Below are 23781 nucleotides of genomic sequence, written 5' to 3' on the forward strand. Positions count from 1 at the left end.
TTCCCTTTGATGAAAACTTTAGTGAATGTTATTATGTGGAATTTATATGAAGCCTGGGTTTAGGTAATCAGCTTTAATATTTATACACTTAGGGAAAAAATTGAATCATTAGTAAGCATGCATAATTAATGAATAAATTGTATTTTTCCTTTGTTTTCCTTCAGGTATAAGGAAATGCTAGATCTAGTGATATCACCCAGTCTGACTGTAAATAGAGAGTGCCCTGACAGACTGAAGCTTAACCTTTCTCAGATTTATGCCACGGCTCCAGATGACATAGAAGGTAGGCTGCTCTTCTGCTTGCTGTTTGCTGCTTTAACATAACATACATGACAATATGTAACCAACAGGAGCTGGCCACTGCAAGGCCTCTGCTTCTGGCAATTAGTTCTACAATATAGTGAGCAACTGAGATTTTTGAGGATTTTTTCTTCTTCATAGACTCACCAGTTGTGGTTAGATCCTTTAGCTCCACAATAGCTTGAATGAAAATGGGATAGAAATATTTCATTTGTATATATATGTATATATTTGTGTGTAGTTGGTGCCTGCATTTCCACACGTGCATGTGTACATTTTTGTTCCACTGGAAGAACTGCAGGTGTAAACCATATTTTGTGTAGACTTCATAGTTTTTGCTGGAGTCCCAGTGATAGTGTGAACGTGAGCCCTGGGCTTTGGTGGCTGTGCTGCTGCTGCTGTTAAAGTGGGGGCTCCCAGGCCCAGAAATATACTGAGCAGCCTGAAAACCTCTTGCCAAAGCATCTCTGTGCCCCAGTTTGTGTCGCTCAGAGACCACTGATGCCATCCCCAAATGGTTAGCCCTGCTGGCCTCTGCGCTGGAGTTTCACATTTGGCAGGTACCAGGGAGAAATTCTTTCAGTGGTTGAGGCTCTGATGGAAATTTATCTGCTCTCCTCCTTCTCCCCCCCTGCCCCATCATACTGTTCAAGTGAAGGAAACAGAAGAATGTTAAATCTGCTAAAAAAATTATTGGCAAGTGATGCAGCTGAACTAGTTCTTGCTAGTACAATCCCAGCTATTGTTTGCTGCGGTCAGGATCTGTCAGCCTTCCTGTTAGAGGGGAGTTAGGAAAAGGCACTGGCTATTATGTTTTAGTAGTATGTTTAACCCTTCATTTATAGGCTCTTAGAAACCCAGGAGATGTTTTGTTTGCATGTTTGCTCAGGCATTAGGAATTGCGTGGTTAAATCACGCCCAGCCCATCGTGACTGCCTATTTACAAGAGTAGTAGAAGGAATAACAGCCTAAAGGAAACACCCTTTTAAATGTCCATGTTTGCAGAAAAGATTAGAGCTAGAAATGATTTTTAGGTACATCATTTTATAAACATCTTGGTGGAGGAACTTTTTTTTTGATATATATGATAAAAATGAGCCAGCACAGGAGTTGTACTGTTGGACACCGGTTTGCCAGTGACAGCTCACATTGATTTGTTTCTTGTAGAAATATTATGGTGTTTTTTCTACAGAATGATCCCCTGTGCTACCAAGATTGTGCTCTTTCCCTTGAAAATACTTCTGGCTAATTTGAAGAACAGGAAAACACTTGTGTGTTTGACAATTCTCAGACTGACAGAGCTCTTAATGTAATAAACACACACAAATTTATGCTCTGTATTGCACATAAAGTATTAAATTTAGCAAGTCTAGTCATTGTACTTACTCATTTAGATATCCATGTAACTGTCTGGCCTTTCATTTCCATGGGTGCTTGTCATGAGATATGCAGTTACATCAATATAATTTTCAAGTGCACATTTTGCCTTTAGGATCAACTTTGCCTTTTCTTGTTGGTGACAATAGCATATTGCATATTCACACACAGTAAATTCCTACTTGGCGTTCTTGACTAACTTATTTACTCTACCAAAATAAAACATTTGAAGCTGTGGTGTTTTTCAGAGAGAAAAAAAAATCAGCTTGTGCTCAAACTGTTCTTCTGTTTTTTTGATGTAAAAGCCATTAAAAATTAAATAAATGAATTGTAAAATGTCTATTTCTTCAGTGCAGTTCTGTAATGAGAGACAGACAGAAATGGTGTGGTTCTTGTTTTCACAGTCTGAAAATCTAATTGTCTAAACTGTTATCTTTCAGGTAAGTCAAAGCAAATTTTTCATAGTGAGTTTGAAGGTGACTCAGGTAAGCCCAGTTTTGGATTTAAACTCATTCTTTAATCTGTGGATGTGTAAGTGAATAGACACACGTGTATAACATTACCCTTTGTCAATAATATATACATTTGTATAACACTGTGTTTTGTCAGTATTTTTAACTAAACCTCTCTGCCTGTTGCTTGGGAAATAGATTACTGTACCACATTTTGGGTTTTACTTTTCTAAGGTTTGAAGAAAGAATCTGGTTTTGTTTCTGTCAGTGATTAGGGCGATCCTGTTAGTGATTAGGCTTGTATAGGTTTCATCATTAATTACATAAACTAACATTCTAAAAATTTAATGATACCTAGTAGTTGATATTTTTAGTAAGAACTCATGATGATGCAATTTTTATTAAAATTTAGTATAAAAATTTAACAGATGAAATGTCAATGTTTTTAAAAATAGTTTGGTGTAATCTCCATGTTAGAGTGTAAAATGATCAAGCCATGTAAAATGTTGTGAAAAAGGGTTGTGTGTGGAAGAACAATTTCAAGAGATCTAAATCAGGATGAACAGACATTTCAGATGTGAGCATGTTGGATCTTTTTGGTCATTCTGTCCATGTTTACAGCACAAATTACCCAAACCTCTTGGATTGTTTGCATTTATTTAGACTTTATCTCTACTTGCATATTTCATTAAATGAAAAGTGGTTTAAATGTTTAATTTGCCAGCTGACCAATGTCTGAACAAAGGAAGTTGTTCTGTTTTGGTCACTGAAAGTGAATGGAGAAGCCATGTGCAGTGAGTCTGGTGTGTGCATTAATGCAGCCAGGAGACACACAGAGGCTGAATCAGTTGTGCCTCGTCATTATTGATGATTGTGAGAGTGTTTTGGCATTTTTAGTGCTGAATTAATGACAGCTCCAGCCAGGAACTGAGAAGCAAAGTTTGGATGGCACTGTGGAGGCAACGTGCAAAATGTACATGGTGGTATTTTAGTATGGTGTTTTCAGTTCAAAATCCAGGTTTTAATTTAGCTTTTTTTATTTGTTTGGTTTTGGCTTTTTAGTTTTTAATTAGGTAAGTGTAAATTTATCTCTGAATAAAGCTGGTGGCACATTTTTCTTTGGTAGTGTTACAGCACGCAACAGTTTGGTCCATTAGAAGACAGCTTGCACATATAACTTTTATGATAGGTTTCCTACTGATTTAAGTTTTTGATTGCTGGTAGTTCAATAAGGTATGCTATAGTTAACTCAAAAAATTCAAATTAAGGAGATTTATGATGTTGTATTTTTAATATTCACTATAATTTGATATATTTTTATGGACATTAAAGAAAGTGAGTCATGGTCTAGGAGAGTACCAAAAAAAGAAAAAGATCAAAATGTGCAGTGAGCTTAAATCACTTCAGCAATCATAGTATTGGCTTTTATAGCCTTTAGCATATGAGTCATTGCTTCAAAGCCCAGTTTCATGACTGGTATCAGTCCCATGAGAAGAAGAAACTGGTAGTTTAATCAACCGGTATCACCCTCAATTAAAAACTAAATCTGTATTTGTTGTTAAGCAGAGAATATCTGTCTTACCTACCTCAGTCTGGGAATATTAACTAAAAAATAAAAAGTCTTTTGATTCCTGTATATTTTTCTCCCACCAGCAGTGGTAAAAACAATTGTATCTGCTTGGCCATAGAACAGAACACGATGAAAATCTAAGACTCTTTAATTTTGTTTTCCAGGCAGCAGCAAAGCAGCACCGCAGTGTCCTCTCCATCTGTACACCACAAAGTGAGTGCTCCTGCCAAGTGCTGTAATTTAAAATCCATGTCTTGCTGAACAGCCATTTTATGCAGGCTTCTGTCACCTTAAAAAACATCTGCCCTAAGCCCATCCACCTGTTCCCCCGCACGTCTCTGGCACAGTGAAGTAGCTGGTTCTTAATCTTCTCGGATATGGAGTGAAATAAGGTTTGAGGTACTGTGAAGTGTGTTTTTGTACCCCTGGGTATCCAAATCTTATCAGTTTGAATATTGTCGTGTTTAGAGTGACCACAGAGGGGATGTGTCGAAATGTCTGAGGTTTCCCATTGCACCCACTTGTTCGGCAAACTCAAAATGAAACATGAAAAATCAGTGTTGATTTTATTTTATTTTTTTTAACTTGCCTATACTTTACACTGTCTTAAAGTCACTGTGCATTTAGGTGACTTAATCTGATAGTCCATAAAACAAACTTCTGTTTCAGTCCAGTCAATTCCAAGTTCCCAAAATCCTCAGCATCCTGTGTTGAATGTTATTTTAGCAAGATGTCTAAAGCTGTTCTGCTTGTGCTCTAGAAGCTCATGTATAGTAACTATTATTGCCATAAACCATTCTGTTTTCTTGTTCTGAATAGACATTATCCCCACATAGTGACAGTCCCATCCTTCCCCACGATGGCAGCGTATGGACAGGCTCAGTACAGCTCAGGAATCCAGCAGGCTGCTGCCTACTCTGCCTATCCTCCCCCGGGGCAGCCCTACGGAATCCCCTCCTACAGTGAGTACTCCACGGTCCTGGGGCCTGTGAGGACATCACCTCCTGCTGCTGGCAAAACAGATTGGAAGTCTTTAAGCCTTGGAGTGAAGTGGTCATTTGTGTCTCAGCACCGTTGTCTTCTTAGGCTTAGAGGAAAGTCTGACTTGAGAAACGTTAGGTTTACTTTGAGCTATATCAGCTTTCAGCCTATCAGCTCTTTATATCATGGGTTGTTTTTGCAAACTAGCTAAGTTTGGAGCCAGTTAGTAGTAAACTATGAGAAGTTCAGGTTCAGTAGGATGTGACACTTAGGAGTAGTAGCTCGTGAGTGTTCCCATGATTCAGTGTCAGGACAAAGTACAGTAAATACGATGTTTATGAAAACTACTCTTCGTCCTTGATTCTTCCTGAAGTTTCAATAACACAAGCTACTTTGAGAAAATTTTTGTGTCTATATTTATAGAAGAACCAAAATGCAGAGCAGAATAAGACATGGGTGAGATGTTACAGAGTACCCTGGTTTTGGAAGACGGTTTGTGTTTAAGTGAACAGTTATTGGCTGTATGTGCAGTCAACATTTCTAGCCCCTAACAGTCAGATTTATTCCCTGCTTTTCTGCACAGCCTTACCAACAGCTGTGGGGGGACAGTGCTGGGCAGGAGCAGCTGGGGGATTTGCACAGGGAACTAATTAAACCAGCACTCCTGACAGAGGAATGCTTGGTAAACCAAGCCTTGAGTGTCCTTAAGTTCTGCATGGGAATACCAAGCTCTTGAGGAGCCTGAAAGTTCTTTCTGCTCCTAAAGACCAAAGAGATATTGCTCTTGTTTAGCTACAGGTCTTTACCAGAAAGCTTTGGGCTTCATACTTCTGACTGCTCCCATGAGGGCTGAGTCTTGCACCATTAAAATGGATTCATAGTTTTGTTTCCACTCCTGTTTTCTTTTGTGCTCTTAAACACCTTTGTGTTTACTTGGCAAATACAGTATCTCTTCCCAACAAGAAGTTTTTATACAGACAAAGCTTTTACTGAAGGGAGATCTAGTGCAGCACTCTGGAGGGCTGGGGAAGTGGCTTTGGCAGAGCCAAAGCTCTACCAGGATGATGAGAGGAATGTTTCGAGACCCTTTCCTGGAGCTATTTGTGTGTTTGCATCAGCTGGCTGACTTCCAAGGAAAACTCTGAACAGTTGTCCTGTTAGAGCAGGTGAAAGTAGAGCCATTTGCTACTGCCTAGAGGCTTTAGAGCATACATGTGTCAGGCCCATATGCTGCTTATAAATCCTGTGGGTGACCTCTTAGCATCCTTGAGCAGTGGTTTCCCTCCCTCAGCCCCTACACCCTCTCTAAGATACTCAGCACAGCATATGAAAAACTCCACCTGGCTGACAACCAAGAACAATGAAGCAGTATTGTTTTTAGGCACAAAAAATAAAACTCGGCCAGTTTCTAGACAAAACAAAACATTATGTGGAAATTAATTTGGTGCTAAGTTATTTTGCTGTCTGACAACAATTTTTAGGCTTCCAGAGAGGCCCATTTGCTGAGGATTAATTATAACTGGGCTGGGTAGGTTGAATGCTGGCCTGTGGAGTGCTGGTGGAATAGGAAAGCACGGGATGTTGGGAAGAGAAGCTTCTCTGCACACACTTCTCTTCCCCAGCAGCGATGAAACCACACACTTGCACCAGCACTTGTCCCCTCACTGTCCAAATAAACTTCTGCTTTTCACAGTCATCTTGTTATGAGCTTGTGCTCAAACTGCATGGCAGTTCTTCTCACCTAAAGCTATAATAAGCGATTTTTATTAGAGAAAACATTATCTGGGAGAACTTATTCCAAACCTGAACAAGCACAGACTTGCTGCTTGTAGTTAAACTAGAAAGGAGCATGGCTGGGGAAAGGCACCTGAATTCAACTTGTCTTCAAGTTTCCCTGCAAGTGCTAAAAGATGACAACAGCATGGAAAGTGTGTAAATCCAAGGCCCAAACATCAGCAGGGTCTTTGTTTAATCCCAGCACCCAGGGAGTATCCAATGGCCATCTTCTGTTGTGCAAATAGGATGCAAAGGAGGGAAGGATCACGCCCAAAGGGTTCATAATATGTTGCACCTTTGAGCTGTTTATTTTAATAATACAGCTGTACAATCTCAGCAGCATCTCAGAATAAAATATCAACTCCTTTCATTACCAGCAAGGGTTTCATCTTGCAATGTTTAATTCAGCTATTGCTGTTCCCCCTGTAAATTGTCAGCTTAATTGCCTGGTTTTAGAAATGAAAAGATTTTTGTGGTTTCAGGGCTTACCTATTGTTCCTGAACTGTATATATCCAGCTGAGTAGATGATAACCCTCCTGTAGGACTTGCCAATAAATGTTTTGGTACCAAAGCTGAAAATACAATGCAAGTAAAAAATTACTCTTCTGAGAACAAAAATCTTGAGGTTATTTTGCTGAAGGTGCTGTTCTGTTGTTAATCATTGCTTACATCTGGTAACTCTTCAGGAAGTTTATGTGTCAGTGAGTTTCTTCAATTCTATAACAAAACTATATGTTCAGAAGTTGTTTTTGAAAGCGGTATTATTCATGGTTATTTAACCATCTTAGCAAAAGTGCTTGGGTGTGGATACAGGATGGAGCTGACTCAAATTTGTGATGAATTTGTTTGGCTGTTAGGAGACTTGTTTGGGTAATGCAAGCAATTAAACACATATCTTTATATATTTTATATATATATATACGTGTGTGTGTGTGTGTAAATGAAAGTGTAAAAAAAAAAGCTGACTAGGTTAAAATCCAGCCGAAAAATTGTTAATTCCTACGCTTGCTTTTTTCACATCTTCATATGACAAGCACTTATGTCTTGCTCTTGGTTCCCACTGTGCTCCCCAAAGGCATTAAAACAGAGGACAGCCTGAGCCACTCGCCAGGACAGAGTGGATTTCTCAGCTACGGCTCCAGCTTCAGCGCGCCGGCGGCGGGACAGGCGCCCTACACGTACCAGATGCACGGTGAGTGCAGCTCAGCCTGGCAGTGCCAGCTCTGGGCACTGGCAGTCCCACAGCCCCGTGCTGCACCACTTCTCCCCCTGCACTTGCTGTGGAAAGCTCGTAGGTGCAGGCTCTCAGCCCAGGGAAGGAGGTGAGTCTCTGCTCGAGCTGTCTCGCTCACCATGGCGTTGATTTCTGGCTGAGGCACTGGATTTAACAGCATTATGTGCTAGCAGAATTTCACCTATGGTCAATATAAGCTTTGTCTTTCTGCAGAAACCGTGTTTTCTTTTTCTTAATTAGTTCTATGACTGCATACCTTGGATTGTTGTGTTGGTGTGAATTCCTGCATTCTGATGGAAGCAAAACAAAGGTGGTTTTACACTTCATGCAAACAGTCCTGTCAGTATTATGCTTCTTTCTGCCTTATGCTGCCCTGAACAAACTGCTCTGTGCTTAAAACTGTTCTATATTCTCCCTGCTATTATTTTTTTAACAGCTGATACTTCGATATTAAGAAAAATGGGAGTGACTGCTTGAGTAGAGATGAATGCACATGAGGATAAAGCTCTGCATTGGCTTTGTCCATTCCTTTCAGATTTTCCAAGGGTTGGAAAACCAAAGAGGAATTGCAAACTCTTGTAGAAGCTGTGGAAGGGGAGAGAGATCAATTCTATCACTTAGCTTTTTGATATTGTTGAGGGTTTTATGCAAAAAGCCATTTTGTAACATTATACTTAGCTGTCACCATTGTAAAATGGTCTTTTAATTCTCTTCATTCTTCTCATTAAAGTGAGAAGAATTCCTTTCAAGAAAGTGAAAGGTGGACAAACACATCCACTTTTATTTTAAGTGTGTGAGCAACTAAAATCCTAAACAGTTGTGAAAACAGGGAAAACAAAGTAAAATCTGTTTTATTCTAGATATTATCTAAGAAAGCTAAGAAGACTAAGAGTTGACCTTTGGCTGAGACTTCACCTGCTAGTTTTGTCAGGGCACACTATCTCTAGCACTAAGGTGATTTTTGGGGCTTAAATACCTCATAGTACATGCTGAAAGCACCTGTGTTGGATGTGACACCCAAGGAAAAAACAAAAAGAAAAAGGAAGCCTGTGGCTTTGGGGTTTTTTGTCACCTGGACTCCTACAGGTTTTGTCTGTCCTACTTCCACATGTGTTTTTTGAGAAGGCAGATTCTTGACTTTCTTAAGACTGAGGTTTTTAAGGTGCCCCCCTTATTCAATCAAGAGGTTTAGACAAGCAAATTTTGGGCATCAGCACTTGAAAATGTTACATTTGCAAGCAGCAGTGGCACAGCCATGAGTTGTACCAAAACAGGCTGAGGAGAGCTCTGTGTGTGTGAACACAAATGTGCTCCTAGGGCGATGCTGTGCTGGTAGGCAGAATCACTTCTTTTCAGATATTTATTCCAGGAAGATCATTTCAGCCAGCTCAGTAAGCCTTTAATTCAAAAGAAAACAGGGGAAAACAGTTTCTGCAAGTGGCAGGTGCTTACTCCAAGGCACAGGGAGCGGGAGTAAATGTGTCTTCCTGTAAACAAATATTTCCACCCTTCTCCTTGCTTGTGAGAGGAACAGTCTGAAGCTCCCTGACTGTATGGTTTATTTACCTTGCTGAGTGCTAGTGAAAGGTTTGAGTGAGGAGGCAGGAGCCTTCCTGTGCTGAGTGCTGCTGAGGAATGTGGGCTCTGGGCTTTCCCACGCCACAGCACTTGGGGGTGGGGAGGTGATGGCTCCCTGTGCCACCCATTCCCAGGACCACTGGGACTTTGCTGGTGATGGGCTAAGCCAGATGAAAAGGGCAAACTTTTATCAATATATTTTTATAGAAAGTTCAGAGGGGGCTTTAAGAGTCAAGCTTCTAATTCCCAGTTCAAGGGCAAAATGTTTTTTGCATCTTGTGGGAAGAGAGATTATGAAGAGAGTGATGGTCAGGGGAGAGAAGGTATCTCCAACTGCCGCTGTTTCCTATTATAAAGTGCAAGGGGAAAAAAAAAAATCTTCTTTAACCTATTCTTTGCAAGTATTGTAAGGTGTTAATAGCTCAGGTATATAAGTGAAATAAGCTTGTTTTGTTTGCCTCCACTGAGGACCAGTTCCTGGAGCAGCATAATGATCTCATCTGTGGGTAAGGGTGGGTGGTCAGATTGTTCATCCCTCGTGATTCCTCCTCACTGTCCCCTCAGATACGAGTTACAGCAGCACATAAGTGCCCACTGTAGGTGTTACAGCACTCACCAAGGAATAAATGACCTCTTGGGTAGCAGTTTTTTTGTCTCACAGGGCTCTAGGACAAGTGCTGTCCTTCAGTGAGTGCCAGCATGGTTGGTGCTGGTTTGTTCCCTCTGGTGTTTGTTTGGCAGCAGCACTGGCAGGCTGGGCTACCTGTGAGGCTGTGAGCAGTAAATGGTACTTATGAGGGCAGATTCTGCTCTCTGTTCAGGTCTGTTTGTTTGCAGTACAAACACAGGTGATGCAGGTGTAAAGGGTTTTCAGCTTTCTATCCTCAGCTCCAGCTGTCAGTTGTACCCTGGTTCTTGAGCAAGAACAGGATCTACTGAAAGCAAAAATGAAGATATAACAGCCTTTTGGTCAGTAAGTGGTAAAGAAAAAGAGCTATTTTACAGCCAGCCAGAAGGGGAAATCCATTTTCATGCTTCCCTAGCATGAAACAAAATTGATTGTGGAAGAGTTTGTTAGCCAAATAAAGTGTCACACACATATACAAATATAGAAGATGAGATTAGCAAGTTCCATAGCTCATAAAAATGCTATGGTACTGTGGATTGCAAAGGTAGTGTGGATTGATATAAAGATTTTAATTGCCAAGGTATCATCAGGCTTCAAGTAACATTCAGACTGAAATCTGTTATTCACGTATTTGCTCTGAAGGAGTGATTTTTTTCTCTCTCTTCTTTTTCTTTTTAACAAGTGCTGTGTAGAGGGCTGCTCCATGTCACTATTACATTTAGAAAATTTTTTTGTTTCATCATGAAGGGATCTGAAATATGCATGTGGCCAGTCTGGGGATGGCATTCACTTTTAGAGTCATGAATCTGGAGAGGAGCTAACAGCTTGCATTAGATTTTTGCCTTTAAAGTGGTAAATTTGTCATGCTGAGAAAGCAATGTTTCTTCAAGGTCCATTTAATTTCTTAATCAATCCTCATGTAAGTGTTCAATTACAGCACCAAATCACCAAACACCCTGGGCTTGGTATTAGATATTTCTTTTTAGCACACATTTTTCTAAGTTTACATTTTGTGATAATTTAGCAGTTCGGTGATTTGCTCAGACTTCTGGTAAAATTATTATTTGATGATAGAAATTGAACATTAGACACAAAGATTACCTCCCAGTTCTGCCCCCAAAAACTTACTGGCAGCTGAGGAAACTGCTGAGGGTGGGGGAGATATCATTGGAATATAAGAAACTTAGCATTTAGTGAGCTATGTAAAATACAAAGAGAAAATTGTGCCAGCACATTAGCTGACCCAGAAACCCATCAGCTCTGCAGAGAGTGCAATAACAGCCAGCTTACAGAGCTTTTCCTGTGGTTGCAAGAGCATGTGCTACCCCCTTGATTGCACATTAGGCCATCTCTTCGCAGCTTGTCATTAATTTCTAGACAATGCCTTGCTCTTCAGTTATAATTGCTGAAATGACAGCTGGTATGAAACTATGAAGTTGCACAACAGTTAAAACTCTGGCCAAAGACCACTGTGGATGCTGTTGTTGGGCAGGAAAAGATTCAACTGCTTTTTTGGGGTTTTTTAATATCCAAATCTATCTACCCACAAAATACTTTTTACATTACAAAGGAAAAATCAGTTATGTAACTGGGATAGCTTTCCTTTGCCAAGGAATTGCAGAGCAGTGTTGAGCTTGGGACAGACATAAATTTGAGACTAAAGACCTATGCAGTGAAATTCTTTGCTACTGCTGAACATTTGTTTTCTTTGTAAAGCCTTTCTGATGAGCTGTGAAGTAGTGAATGAATAGAAATTAGCATTTCTTTTGTGCAGCACTGATTTAAAATGGATTAATTATATATATGTTGCTTATGTTTGTGGAACACTTGATTATCAATCGTTCTCCTGGCCCGAGAACAAGTAAAATCTGAATAATTAACCAATTAAAATGTTTTCTTACGCTGAAAACATTTTGACCCTTGTTGATATCTGGATAATCTAGACAAATTTTTTTCCAAGAGATGCCAGAATTTCTTGCAATTGTGTGCCAATTTCAGTGTTAAAAATTTAATACAAGATCATAAATACCAATTTGGCTTGAACAGTTACCTCTGCCTGCATGAGTTTTGCAAAGAAAGTCCATGTTTAGTTTTAAAGTTGATTCTTGAAGTACTTGGTGATGAAGATAGTGATAAAATTTCAATCTACACCTGAGAAAGTGGATCACACTTTGGCATCCAGACAGTGAATCCATGTGAAGTCCCAAAAATAAGGGAAAATGAGAGCATGTTCTCAGCAAACTGTCACTCAGATAGATGCCTTAGATTGATAAAATTAAAACCTCAGGAGAAAACGAGCAGCCTCTTTCAAAAGCTTCTGCTTCACAGCTGGTTTGCATTAATTGCAGTCTAAAACCGTGGCAGTAAAGTTGTGCTCCACTCCGTGGTGGGTTCAGCAGGGAGAGGCCTCTCTTCAGGAGGGGTCAGACCTCACTTTCTGCAGTGTAAATACAAGGTTCCTCAGAATAACAGCACAGCCTCCCTTTCAAAGATTTTTAAACACCAGGGGCTGACTGTGCTCCATTTACTTTGTTTTAAAATGAGCTGACTTCTAGGAGAGGGAAGTCTGTGGGAGAGGCAAAGGTGTTGATAGTGATGCACTGTAGGCTGCAAGGATCTGTGCTACTGCTACCCAAGGGGAAAGCTCTGCTCTAACTCCTGCCATTTAATGGAAATTAAATATTAACTGGTACAGTCAAAACAGGAATCTTCTCTGAGGAAGGGAGTTTATTTTGGAGGTATCCTTGTGTCTCCTTGAGAGTTTTGTGTGACTTTGTCATCAGGCTTGCAGAGGTGGCACTGGGGAGATGGGAGCAGCTGTGACAATTGAGTCAGAGAGCAGCAGTAAGGCAGGGGCAGTAGTAAAGGGACTGGATAAGGAAAATACAGAGAAAAGTTTGTGTGGTGAGAAAGGGGGAATCTACAGAGAAAAAAGAAGTGATATTTCCCTACCATGCTGCTTGAATGTCTTGGAAGCATTGGTGGAGGTCAGATAGAAATCTCAAATCGTGGGTTAATGAGCAAAATCAGCACAGAAAACAGTCACAGAGATGTGTGGATGTCACAGAGACTTCTCTTTGAGGATTTTATTTTCATTGCTTCTGTAGGATATAAAAAAATCCAAAAACATAGGATGGTAACAGCTTGGGAAATCATGAACTTGGCCTTGATTATTCAGCTTACAGTGCACCTGGCAATGAATATGCTAAAACGTTATGGAAGCTTCACTGAATAATTGATTCAGTATACCTAATGATTTTGAAAATGTCTAGAAGGCAATAGAAGAGCTAGTGTAAAATTACATATAAAAATCTGTATCAAGAAACATCATACCTGAATAGCCAAGCATTTGAAAGTTAGGAAACATCAGATTTCTGTGTGTTACTGTACTGTGCAGTACTGGTACTGCTTTTGTTGTATCTCGTCTCTAAGCACTGTGTGAGGTAATGCTGTGGTGGAGAAAACAGAACTCAGCCGTAGGATGAGAATCTGGGATGAAGTTTGGGGACAAGTTCAGCCTGACCCTGCATCAGCCAGCACAGGCTGTTTCAGGAGTTTCTGAACTGCTCTGCTGGCAGTGGACAACCCTCTTGCATGGGCCTTTTTATAAGTAATTTGGATGCCCCTTCTGTTTATATTGGCAGGGTTTAAATGCTGACAGTTCTGCACTGCAGTACTGTGACCTCTGGAACTATGAGAGTACCTGCACTGTCTGAAGAGGAGCTATCACAGATAAAAAGAGGAGGATAAAAATTTGACTTAGAAAGTCTGTAACTGGCAGATTGACACTGACAAGTCATTACCAGGACAAAGATCACTCTACTGTTGTCAAATTTCTTACATTTTTCTCCATTGTGGCTCTTCTCCTGGAGTCCCTGCAGTACTGAGGCAGTGCAAGGAGGCTGAAAAAGTCTCAAGACAGATGCCTGGATCAAGAGTACTCAGTTGAGACTTACAGGGATTCTAATGGGTCAAAGAGTGGAGATGTGCTGACCAGCTCCCTCTTTTCCACTGATATTTGGAGATTTACTTTGCTCAAGAGAAAGAGAATTGCTAAATAACAGCTGTGCTGACAGGGCAAGTTTTTATGCCAATGGCATGGCAGTGAATGTGACAAGGCTGCTTAGGTTTGAGTGCTGACCTGATTAGTATAGAAGGTGGCAAATCCAGCTTTCCTTTATCATGTCTTGTTATCCATCAGTGATGGATTGTGTCCAGGATGAAACTGCACCTGCAGGAATCTTTATTCTTTGGTGTCCATGGAGCCACCCAAATAAAGTCAGTTTTGCTGGTTGTTTTTTTCAACAAGGTATTGCATAGAAATAGTCTATATCCTTGCTGTAAGGATGTTCACTTTTTGGCCCAAAACATTTCTTTGTGTTTTGTTTTTGAAGACAGTCCAGTGTGATATCCCTCTTAAGCTGTGCCATTGTTAGAAGTGGTTAAAAGCACTTTCTCAAAGTACAGTAAAACCTAACTGCTTTCCAATGGTTCAAATCCTCAGAGTAACTATAAACCATCCCAGCACTTTCAACACCATTGTTGATCTGGATTGAGCTATACAGATGACCAAGCTCAAAAGGGTGGTAAAAGCCAGGCTCTTAAAGCCTCTGGTCATCACTTATTAAAGCTCTTTGAGGCTCTGTGGGTTGAGTACTCCCAGGAGCAGGGGAAGAGCCTTGAGTCATAAAAGCTGAACCATGAAATGTGTTTTATATCACCATTCAGAGTGCCCTCAAACACCTGGTCAGGCTGACAGGACTGCATGGGTTTGTGGTGGGAGACAAATGGACTTTGAATGGGTTTTGTATCTCTGAGAGTATCATCTGCAGGAGATGTTCATATGCTTTTGGGAGCAATGTCCTTTACCAGACGCTGCTGATGTCAAGTGGTGTAACATTGTAGAATGATGCTTTTCATCTAGGTTAATGCAGTGTGCTCTTCCCTGCACTGTCTGAGACCTTCCAGACAGAAATACAAGACATTTCAGGGAAGGGTCCATTACACCTAATGGCAAACAGTTGAGCAATCTGCTGCAAAGTACATATGGGTTGAGTTTTTCTTCTCCTTTAACAGGTCAGATAGTCTTGAAATGCTTCCACAGCTGACAACCATGCAAGGTTTTATGAGTCTTCTTGCCCAGTAAATGCAGGCAGATGTTGTAGGATTTGGAACCTTACAAGGCACTGGAGTATAGCTGGTGGGAGGTAGTTTTGATGAGTGCTTAACCTCTCACTAAAAATGTAGCAGCTTGGAGAAGGCAGTATTTACTGCAGGAAACATTAGCTTGTCAGAGAGCTAAAGCACTGCAAAGAACCTCTCTGAATGACCATGGAAGCCTTCAGGCAGATGTTGATGGCACAGAGCAGTGCACACTGTGCAGGGAGGTGGGCTGGGGCCTTTGCCTGCATCACTCACAGTCAGCAGTGCTTCCTCCAGGAGAGCAGCCTGATGATGCCAGAATGCACAAGCCATTTTATGCAGGCTTGTAAAATACCATGCAATTCAGCTGACCCCTGCAGGCATTTATTTTATTAGTCCTAAATGGTCAAATAATCCTTTGAGAGAACTCTCTGTGGAACCATTGTGCGTTTCATCTACACGTTAGAGGAAATGCTTAGGTCTAAGCTTCATCATTCTGTTTTTTGGAAGTTAAATCACGACACAAACATACTCAGAAATGCCCATGGTAGCCACCCTCAGTGTTGCATCTTTTCTTAAGTGTTCCTGGGCTCACAGTTGCTGCTGGCTGCCCAGGACCTGTGATAAACACTGAAACTGCCTGCCTGTGTTGAACCTGGCCATCTCCTCCTCTGACTGTTGGGTTTTTCACTGAATGTTGAAAGTGCAAACCATCTGTTCTTCTAAATATAGCAGCTTATTCTCTTTTAAGCAGTACAGCAGTCTTGGAGAACACCTCCCTGTTGTCAGGGCTCCTCTGACCTGTGAAAGACAAGGACACAAACCTGATTTTCAAAGCTTGCTGTGATTTTGATCTGAACTACACCGCAGGCCCATCCTGTCTTCATAATCACCACTCCCTAATACAGCAACATTCCTGTATCATACATAACATTCATAAGCTGAAAAAGCTTTTTTTTTTTAGCAATGCCAGAGCTGGGTTCTGAATACTCTGAAAATACCTATGAATATTCCTTTCTTTTCTTTACTTGCTCATACCTGGCAAGGAGGGGAAGAAATGCAGCCTGACACTGCAGTGACTGAAAGACAGATGTAGAGGGTGAGAAGCTGGCTTGAAAGTTTTTGCAGGAGCACAGGCCAGATCACGCACCATTGAAATTATCATTGACCATGGCATGGGTTTTTTAGAATGCTTGAATTAAAAAGTGAGTGAAGGGAAAATAGCAAATGAAATCCATCTGTTTGAGAGCAGGAATAGAACATTAATCAGCTCACAAAGAGTTTTTCTGTACATGTTGGCCTTGGACACTCACATAGAGAAGGGCCACATCTATTTACCAAGGAAGAATCGTGGCATTGGCTCTGCCTGGCATGTGGATGCCTTTCCATGCAAGTGTGTTTGTGATAGAAATACTTTACAGGAACACTTAGAGTACCACACATCTGAAGAGCTGTTCTACTTCAGAGTTCAGATTGTTTTATTATGAGCTAAATGTTCTTTAAGCTACCTGTGAATGAGGGCATTGTGACATTTAGCAACTGGCTTGATTGAACACAGATGTGAGCCATATTCCATATGGAGAAGATCCAGAGGGGGAGATCCTAGGCTTGTTTCTGATTTGCAGGGAGTTTGAATGCAATTACTTGGCATTGAGCTACCAAGATAGATGGAAACAAATCGCTTGCTCCCACCTCTACAGCATTGTAAAACCAGCCTCATTTTGAGAGTGTTGTTTTCAGAGGTCCATGGAAAAAAGCCAATATATGTGAAAGCAAAGTGATATAGAAATAGGCAGAAGTGGGAGGGGGCCAGGCATTCATGTATATTGCTTACTGAGGGACTTCCTAGGAGTTCCCCATTCCACATAGCACCACTTTCAAACTTCATTCCAGTCCTTTTCTGAATATTACAAGAGTTGCTATTACATTGGAAAGTGTTTGAGGGGAAAAACGGTTACATGGGAAATAGGGCTAAATTGCAATATCTGTTGATAATTTTCCAGTTCTTTGAGTGTAACATTTACTGACACAAAACTGAAATTGCACCTGGCAGAATTCGTTTTGTTATGGAAGTGTTTATTTCCTACCAACAACTTAAGGAGGAAAAGCAAACATTTGGGGCTGGTTCTGGTATGTGTTCCGAACTGCTGAACTCTACAAGGCTGCTCACAGAAATTGTGACCAGCAGGTCTCATTCTCTGTTTATGGAGAGAGGGGGTTTATCTTTGTCTCCATTGCCTGTGGAACTTGTTTGTTTTCCTGCCCTTTGAACTGAGGGTCCATCATTGAAAACATGGTCTCTCCATTCTGGCCTGTGCAGTGGAACAGGGTCTGAGCTATAATAGTTCCCAAGACAAATATTGCTGAACCTGATTCTTTAACAATTTTCTTTTCCATGCAGATAATTGATAATTTTTTTCCCCAGCTTTTCGTCTTTGTTCAGCTGGGAAGAAATTCCAAGTGTTTACTGATTTTGGTTGTTCCCAATGTCCTTATCTGTAATTATTCTGCTGTAACACTGAGCTGCCAAGACACACTGAGCTTAGCAGCTCTCAAAGGGTACTGCAGGGAGGGGGTTCAAATCTCTGAATGCACTGCTGGAGGGCAAGGAAAAGGCTTGTGTTTGATCTCAGTTTAGACAAACAGTGCTGAGATGGTAGTCCTCCTTGGTCAGGATACAATGACAGAAGCCAAAAGAAGATAAAAACCTGAGTTGCCAGGTTGAACTTCAGTTTATAGGGAATACCAGTCTTCAGCACTTTCACAAATATTTAAGTATGTAAGCAAAAAATCTGTCCTTCTTTTGGAAAATCCCCTGGGCAGAGGGAGCCAGCCTGCAGTGGCCTGTAGGGACACCTGAACTTGGGTAGCTCAGCCAAAGTGGCAAAAATATATTTTACAAAACCAGTGTAAAATCCACCCCACTGGGTGCTGTCACAGTTCACTGTGGGAAGCTGTGGAGCACGAGCCATTCCCCATCCTCTCTGCATCCCACCCCTCTTCTCCCTCACTGTGTGTGCATGGACACACTCTTCACAGCTGGAACAAAGTTCTGAGTAAGTTTAATCCAACTGTGTGAATCCCTCCTTTTCCTCACTGTCTCTGTTTGGAAACCAGGAAGCTCCAGTATCATGTGCAGGTAGCACAGCAATAAACATGTTCTCATCACAATTTACACATAAAGCGTGAGTCCCTCGAGGTAACTCATCCTCCTCTTGACAGCTTTAATAAAGGATGATGGATTGTTTCTAAATGACAGTTTAGGAAAATCAAAAATTCCCCCCTGTATTGTTTCGAGCTCTGGTGTACAAGAGCTGTTTTGTCTTCTGTGAAAGTTGTTTTTGCCTTTAAGCATTGGGGCTCTATTACTCTCCTTCACAGTGGTGAGAAATGCTGTTACCACAGGAATATATTCATACTGCTGCATACCTGTGACTTTTGGAAAACCTGCAGAAGCCTGTGACGGGTGGGAAGTGGGGAAGTGCCAAGAGCTGAGTGTGTTGCTGTCTGCGGGATGCTGCTCTGGCAGTCTCCCCATATGGGTTGTTGGAAGCAGGAGGGACTGATCCACCCAGAGCTGCCTCCAAGGCAGCAATGCCAGGAGGAGGCATCACCCAAGCCCACCTGCACTGGCTCAGCTCCCAGCCAGCACATCTGGGCTTTGGGGACACCCAGGCCTCCAGGTACCTGGCAGTCACCTGCACTCTTTCCTTCCTCCCTGCTGTTTTCTTTTTAAAGACCATGTGTGGTAACAAATTAGTTCTGGAGGGCAGAGTCCTCTCTCTTGGTCCTTTTTGGCTTGAGATTTATTTCTTAGTGCCTGTGCTTTGTAGCTGCACTTGGCAGAGTGGAGTTTGTTCAGCTGTCCATACCCCAGCTGATCTGGTGTCCTAAAATAAAAACAAGCAAGTGGACCTTGGGAGGATGGTTGCCACATGAAGATGTGCAGGGTGTCATATGGTTAAAGCAGCACTGCTCAAAGTCATTCACACAGTGAGATGCCAGATGAGAAAAAACAGGCAAAGGCCTGATGAGGGCTCACTCTGATGGTACATGGAGGTGACAGAATTAAACCAAGGTAAGTCCAATTCAGCCAGACAGCACCAAAATCATACCTCTTTCATATACCATGTGAAATGAGAAATACTGAAATCAAAACCAGCATGGAGTGAGGCTTAATCAAGGCTAGAATTTGAGAGGAGAGGAGAGCTTATGACTGTGCTGCTACTGGCCTGAAGGGAGGCAAAGACAGATCATTCCTGATTTTACCTGAACATTTACCTCTCCAAACAAAAGCTTTGTGGTAGTGCTTCCTCCAGCCGAGGGAGCCTGGCTGAACATCAGCTGCTTTGCTTGGGACAGAACCATGTCCATCCTTTCTCTTCCTAATATCCCAGGACAAAGAAATATATTTGCTCCTTGCTGTCCAAGAAGTCTCAGCAATATTGTTCTCACATTAGGAATATCAACACCAGGGAACAAACTTTCCTTCTGAAAACTCTTGGGTGCCTGATCTGTTAGGATGGATGCCAGGATACCCATGCTTGAAAGAGTGCATGTGGGAGGATGTATATGTGACCTGAGGGGTTTTTCTGTAGGAGGAGAAGATAAAAAGCAGTGTTCCAGCTGCTTGCCAGCCCAATAATCAATGTTTTAGTGTATGTAATGAGTGCCTTTCAGTCAGCAAACCCCACTAACAGCCCAGAGATTTTACAGCCTCCGATTTGTGCCATAATTTTTTTGTAGCGAGCTGGTACTTTGCTTCCTGTTGGAAATTATTTGAATTAACATAACACTGTTACTTTGATTGCTGATGTATTTTATGACTGTGACACTCTTTCCCTCAGGCACCACAGGGATTTACCAGGGAGCCAACGGCCTGACAAATTCTGCGGGATTCAGTGCTGTGCATCAGGTATGGTTCAGCATCTACTGCTGGCAACCTTGCCACTTATTTTAAACCACTTGGAAAGGTTATAGATCAGAGAGATTATTTTAGTATTCACATATATTTAGGGAAGGTATTGCTTTGTTTTGCTGAACACCATTCTGCACTGCTCCTTGGGCCTGTCCCGTTGCTGGGCTTCAAGATACCTTGGTTAATTTGAAGTTGTGTCTTAGTACATATGCACAGGGTGCAGTCCTTGCAGGAGGAGGGTGCCCTGGCAGCCTTGCTGCTGTAGCAATGCGAAAAGTTTCCTCATTCTTCTGCCATCTCACAACTTTCAGATACGTTGTGCATCCTCTCCAGAGGGGATGGCTTCTAGAATCCTGTCTGCTGTCTTGGCACTGTGCAGTAAATGTGAACAATCTGAGAGAGGCATTGGCAGGCCCTGGTGGATGTTGGGCCATATGAGCTGTCTGTGCACTTCCCTCTGTGAGAGCACACCTGTCCCTGGGCTCCATGCCTCAGACACCTTGATAAATGTCTGTATATAGATAAACAGCAGGCACATAGACACCAGACAGATGTTTTTCAGTAGCAAATAATTCCTTTTGTTTGGACCAAACAAATGAGTACACTGTCCCATAAAATGTGTTTTGGTTGGCCAGTAAATTTCAGTTGGTAGAGTGATTGTTGACTTGTATTTTTAATGGCAACAGTGGGCAGTTTCTTTGTTGCTTCAGTTTGGGCTTAAAACATCATCACTACTGATAGAAGGGCATTTGACTGAAGTATGGAGGGTACCTAAACAGGGAGGAAAAGTTGGGCTTTTTTTCATTATTTTGTAATTTTCTGTAGGAGAAAACAATGAAATTATCTCATTTCTTCTTCAGTCTAATTGTTCTTCTGACAATTTGAATCTTTGTTCTTGAGAGCTCCCTGGTGACTGAAAGTTAATGAAATAGCTGTCACAGACAAAGATGTAAGCTGTTAAGGAGGAAAGTGCTTTTAGTCTTTCCAAAGACTATTATTTAATTTTATTTAATACCAGAGACTAATTATAATTTCTGAGGAAATAAAAGCATTCTGCTTGAAGACAATGCCCAGAGCATGAACACAGTTCTCTATGTGGAAAGGCAAATTCAGTGGACAAGGAAAGGAGTTGCAATTAAAACAAAAAGAAAAAAAATTAAACCTTTTATTCTTTGATTGTTCAGAGACATATTTTATAATGTTTTCCAGTGTCCTGCTTTTCACAATACACCCACCAAACATGTAGGGATAATGGTGTGGGGTTTCTTTGGGAGCCTTAAAATCAAGACAAAGAGTTTTGTGATACCTCAGCTCCCCAAGGTCACTTGCACCTCATATTTTTAGTTCATCTTTCTGTAGGTAGACAAGATCACTCAGGCATTTATTTGTTGCTGAGATGGTTGGGCAGACTGTTGTGAGCATTGCTGCAAAAAAATTGCTGTTTTCCTTTCATTTTTTTAGCCTAACAGCTGATCGGAAGATGTTGGTGATCATGGGAAACTGCAGCCTGTTCTGCTCCTTCCTTCACCCAGTTACTCATTCTGTTCTTGCAATTTCTTAGGTGTTTTGTTGTTTACAAAGATTATGTGTTCCATCATGGCCCTTTTCAAAATGCCACCCTACTTCACTCTTACATAAAATTGTTAAACTATGTAATATAAAATGTGTCAGCGCTGATAAGTAAAATCCTATTAAAAAAACACCAGAACCTGCCAGATTTCTGACCTCTTGTTGGTTAGTCCATCATAATAAAATAGGGGTGTATTTGGGAGAAGCAGAAATGTAATTTCCTAAGTGAATGAAATGCAGTTCTTCAGCGAAATATTCCCGAGCTGTGATTTGCTGCGTGCAGAAGTAACGCAGCTTTTGCAGTGGCTTACTTGTTTGTAAGATAAAACCAGACACATGTGAGTTAGATGTTTCTCTTTTTCCCTCCAAGGAGTATTCCTCGTATCCCAGCTTCCCTCAGAGCCAGTACTCCCAGTATTACAGCTCGTCCTACAGCTCCCCGTACGTGTCTGCCAACAGCATCAGCCCCTCGGCCATCCCCACCTCCACCTACTCCCTGCAGGAGTCTTCCCACAACATCACCAGCCAGAGCACAGAATCACTCTCTGGTAGGTGCCTCTCTTGTGTTCCCAGCCTGCCAGCCTCAGCCATCTGGAGGCATCAACACTATCATCTTCTTGTTGGAGTTTTTTAAAGTACACGTTGGTAGCTCAGATTGTCTAGCACTAAACAGTTCTTACACAGGGCTTTGGGAGCAGATTGGAATATCTGAGCCTCTAAAACCATCCTGTGATGTTTCTTTGAGTATATGAGTTTTGATCTCCTCTAAGGTAGTACAGAAAGATAAGACAGTGACATACCAACCCCAGATCAGTACTGAGGGCTGACATGGAGAGCAATGGATTCAAAACAAACAGCCATGCTCTGAGAAATTCTCAGTTTCCTCAATGTCTGATGACTTTTTAGCCCATATCTTTGTCAAGGATTATATTCACCTCTTACAACAACATGTAATACTGTGCATTCATCAACAACTACATCAAGAGAAAGTCCCTCTTTAAAAAATCTACACAAACTGTGTGTCTTACATGAAAGTTCATGACAAATTCCACGCCAGAAGAAAGCTTCAATAGTTGTGTCCTCGCTCTGAATGCCTAATTTTTAAAGTTTCAAAGCTTAAGTAGTTTATGGAATTACTGGTGGATTATGATCCCCCAGTGTCCTGTTCAAGAGTAGTCTTCAGATATCACTTCCCTACTAGTTTTCATTGGTGTGCAATAACATTTATATAGAACACCACACCATTTGTGGATGATCACAGTGCACACCCACTGAAGGTCTGCTGACTTACCAAACAAATCTGAACATCTGTGGTTGCTCTATAAGAAAAATAAACTAGTGTTGTTTTTTAAAAAGAAGTGATCACAGACTGCTCTAAAAGCAGTTGGAGGATTTCCCGTTGCTTAGATCTTATCTCAGCCTTTTTGAGAAAGGATGGTTTCAAAAAGGCTTCTTAGGCACAATCCCAGCTTCTCTGAAGAAGAGTGTGGTTATTCTAGGAAGTTGCAGAGGCCACAACTTAGCAAGGTGTAAAGAAAAATATGTTTGAAAAGGATTTGTAATGTAAGGTGAGTGAAACCCAGACAGGTCTGTGAAACTCAAGCCAATCAAAACAGATACTTTATATATGGGAAGTGTACTTTTAACTGCCTGTTCTCAGATATTTCTAAAATACTGTCCTCTGAGAAATGGGGTAAGGCTCAACAGGCTAGTTCTGTATTTTTAAATAAAAGTTGATGTTGAAAGTATATTTTTAATCATTAGCATGCATCACATTTAAAAGAATTCCAAAACCAAAAAGATTTGAAAAAAAAATTCAGAAGTGTAATTGGCCTTGGATTCTGTTTCTGTTGCCTAATTTCTATCTTTGAAAAGAATGGGGGGAGTAAAATTCCAAAAGTTTTTTCTTTCCAATGAAAATTTTGGTAAGGTTTTTTGAAGTGGCAGGATTTTCTCATGGTGTTTTCACGGTATTTCTGTTGCTTTTCAGTAAAAGGTCTCATGCTCTAATTACAGTGACACAATGCAAAATTTAAGTTTACAATGGAATTTCTTTCTCCTAATAGGGGAATATTCAACAACACCAGCAAAAGATACAGAGACAGACAGACATCACAGAGGGTCAGATGGCAAAGTACGAGCCCGGTCAAAAAGAAGCAACGATCCTTCCCCTACTGCAGACAGTGAGATTGAGGTAATAACTTCAATTTATATTCCTTTGGTACATCCAGCAAAGATGAACAGTTGCCTCTGTT

General features: G+C 41.2%; 1 protein-coding gene across 4 annotated transcripts in view; it reads left to right on the forward strand.

Annotated features, from left to right (window-relative positions):
- The window catches only part of EYA2 (EYA transcriptional coactivator and phosphatase 2), an 86895-nt gene that overhangs the window by 37269 nt on the left and 25845 nt on the right, over window positions 1-23781 (forward strand). For all 4 annotated transcript variants that reach the window (XM_005524693.3, XM_088064466.1, XM_014254082.2 and 1 more), the window contains exons 2-8: window positions 165-283; window positions 3864-3912; window positions 4519-4661; window positions 7533-7649; window positions 19887-19954; window positions 21897-22074; window positions 23593-23720. In XM_005524693.3, coding sequence (XP_005524750.2) covers window positions 165-283; window positions 3864-3912; window positions 4519-4661; window positions 7533-7649; window positions 19887-19954; window positions 21897-22074; window positions 23593-23720 — 802 coding nt within the window. The remainder of the gene's footprint in view (window positions 1-164; window positions 284-3863; window positions 3913-4518; window positions 4662-7532; window positions 7650-19886; window positions 19955-21896; window positions 22075-23592; window positions 23721-23781) is intronic.

This window comes from Pseudopodoces humilis, chromosome 19, assembly GCF_049639895.1.
Source record: "Pseudopodoces humilis isolate 2021_Gansu_Grassland_sample_001 chromosome 19, ASM4963989v1, whole genome shotgun sequence".
Lineage (NCBI taxonomy): Eukaryota > Metazoa > Chordata > Aves > Passeriformes > Paridae > Pseudopodoces > Pseudopodoces humilis.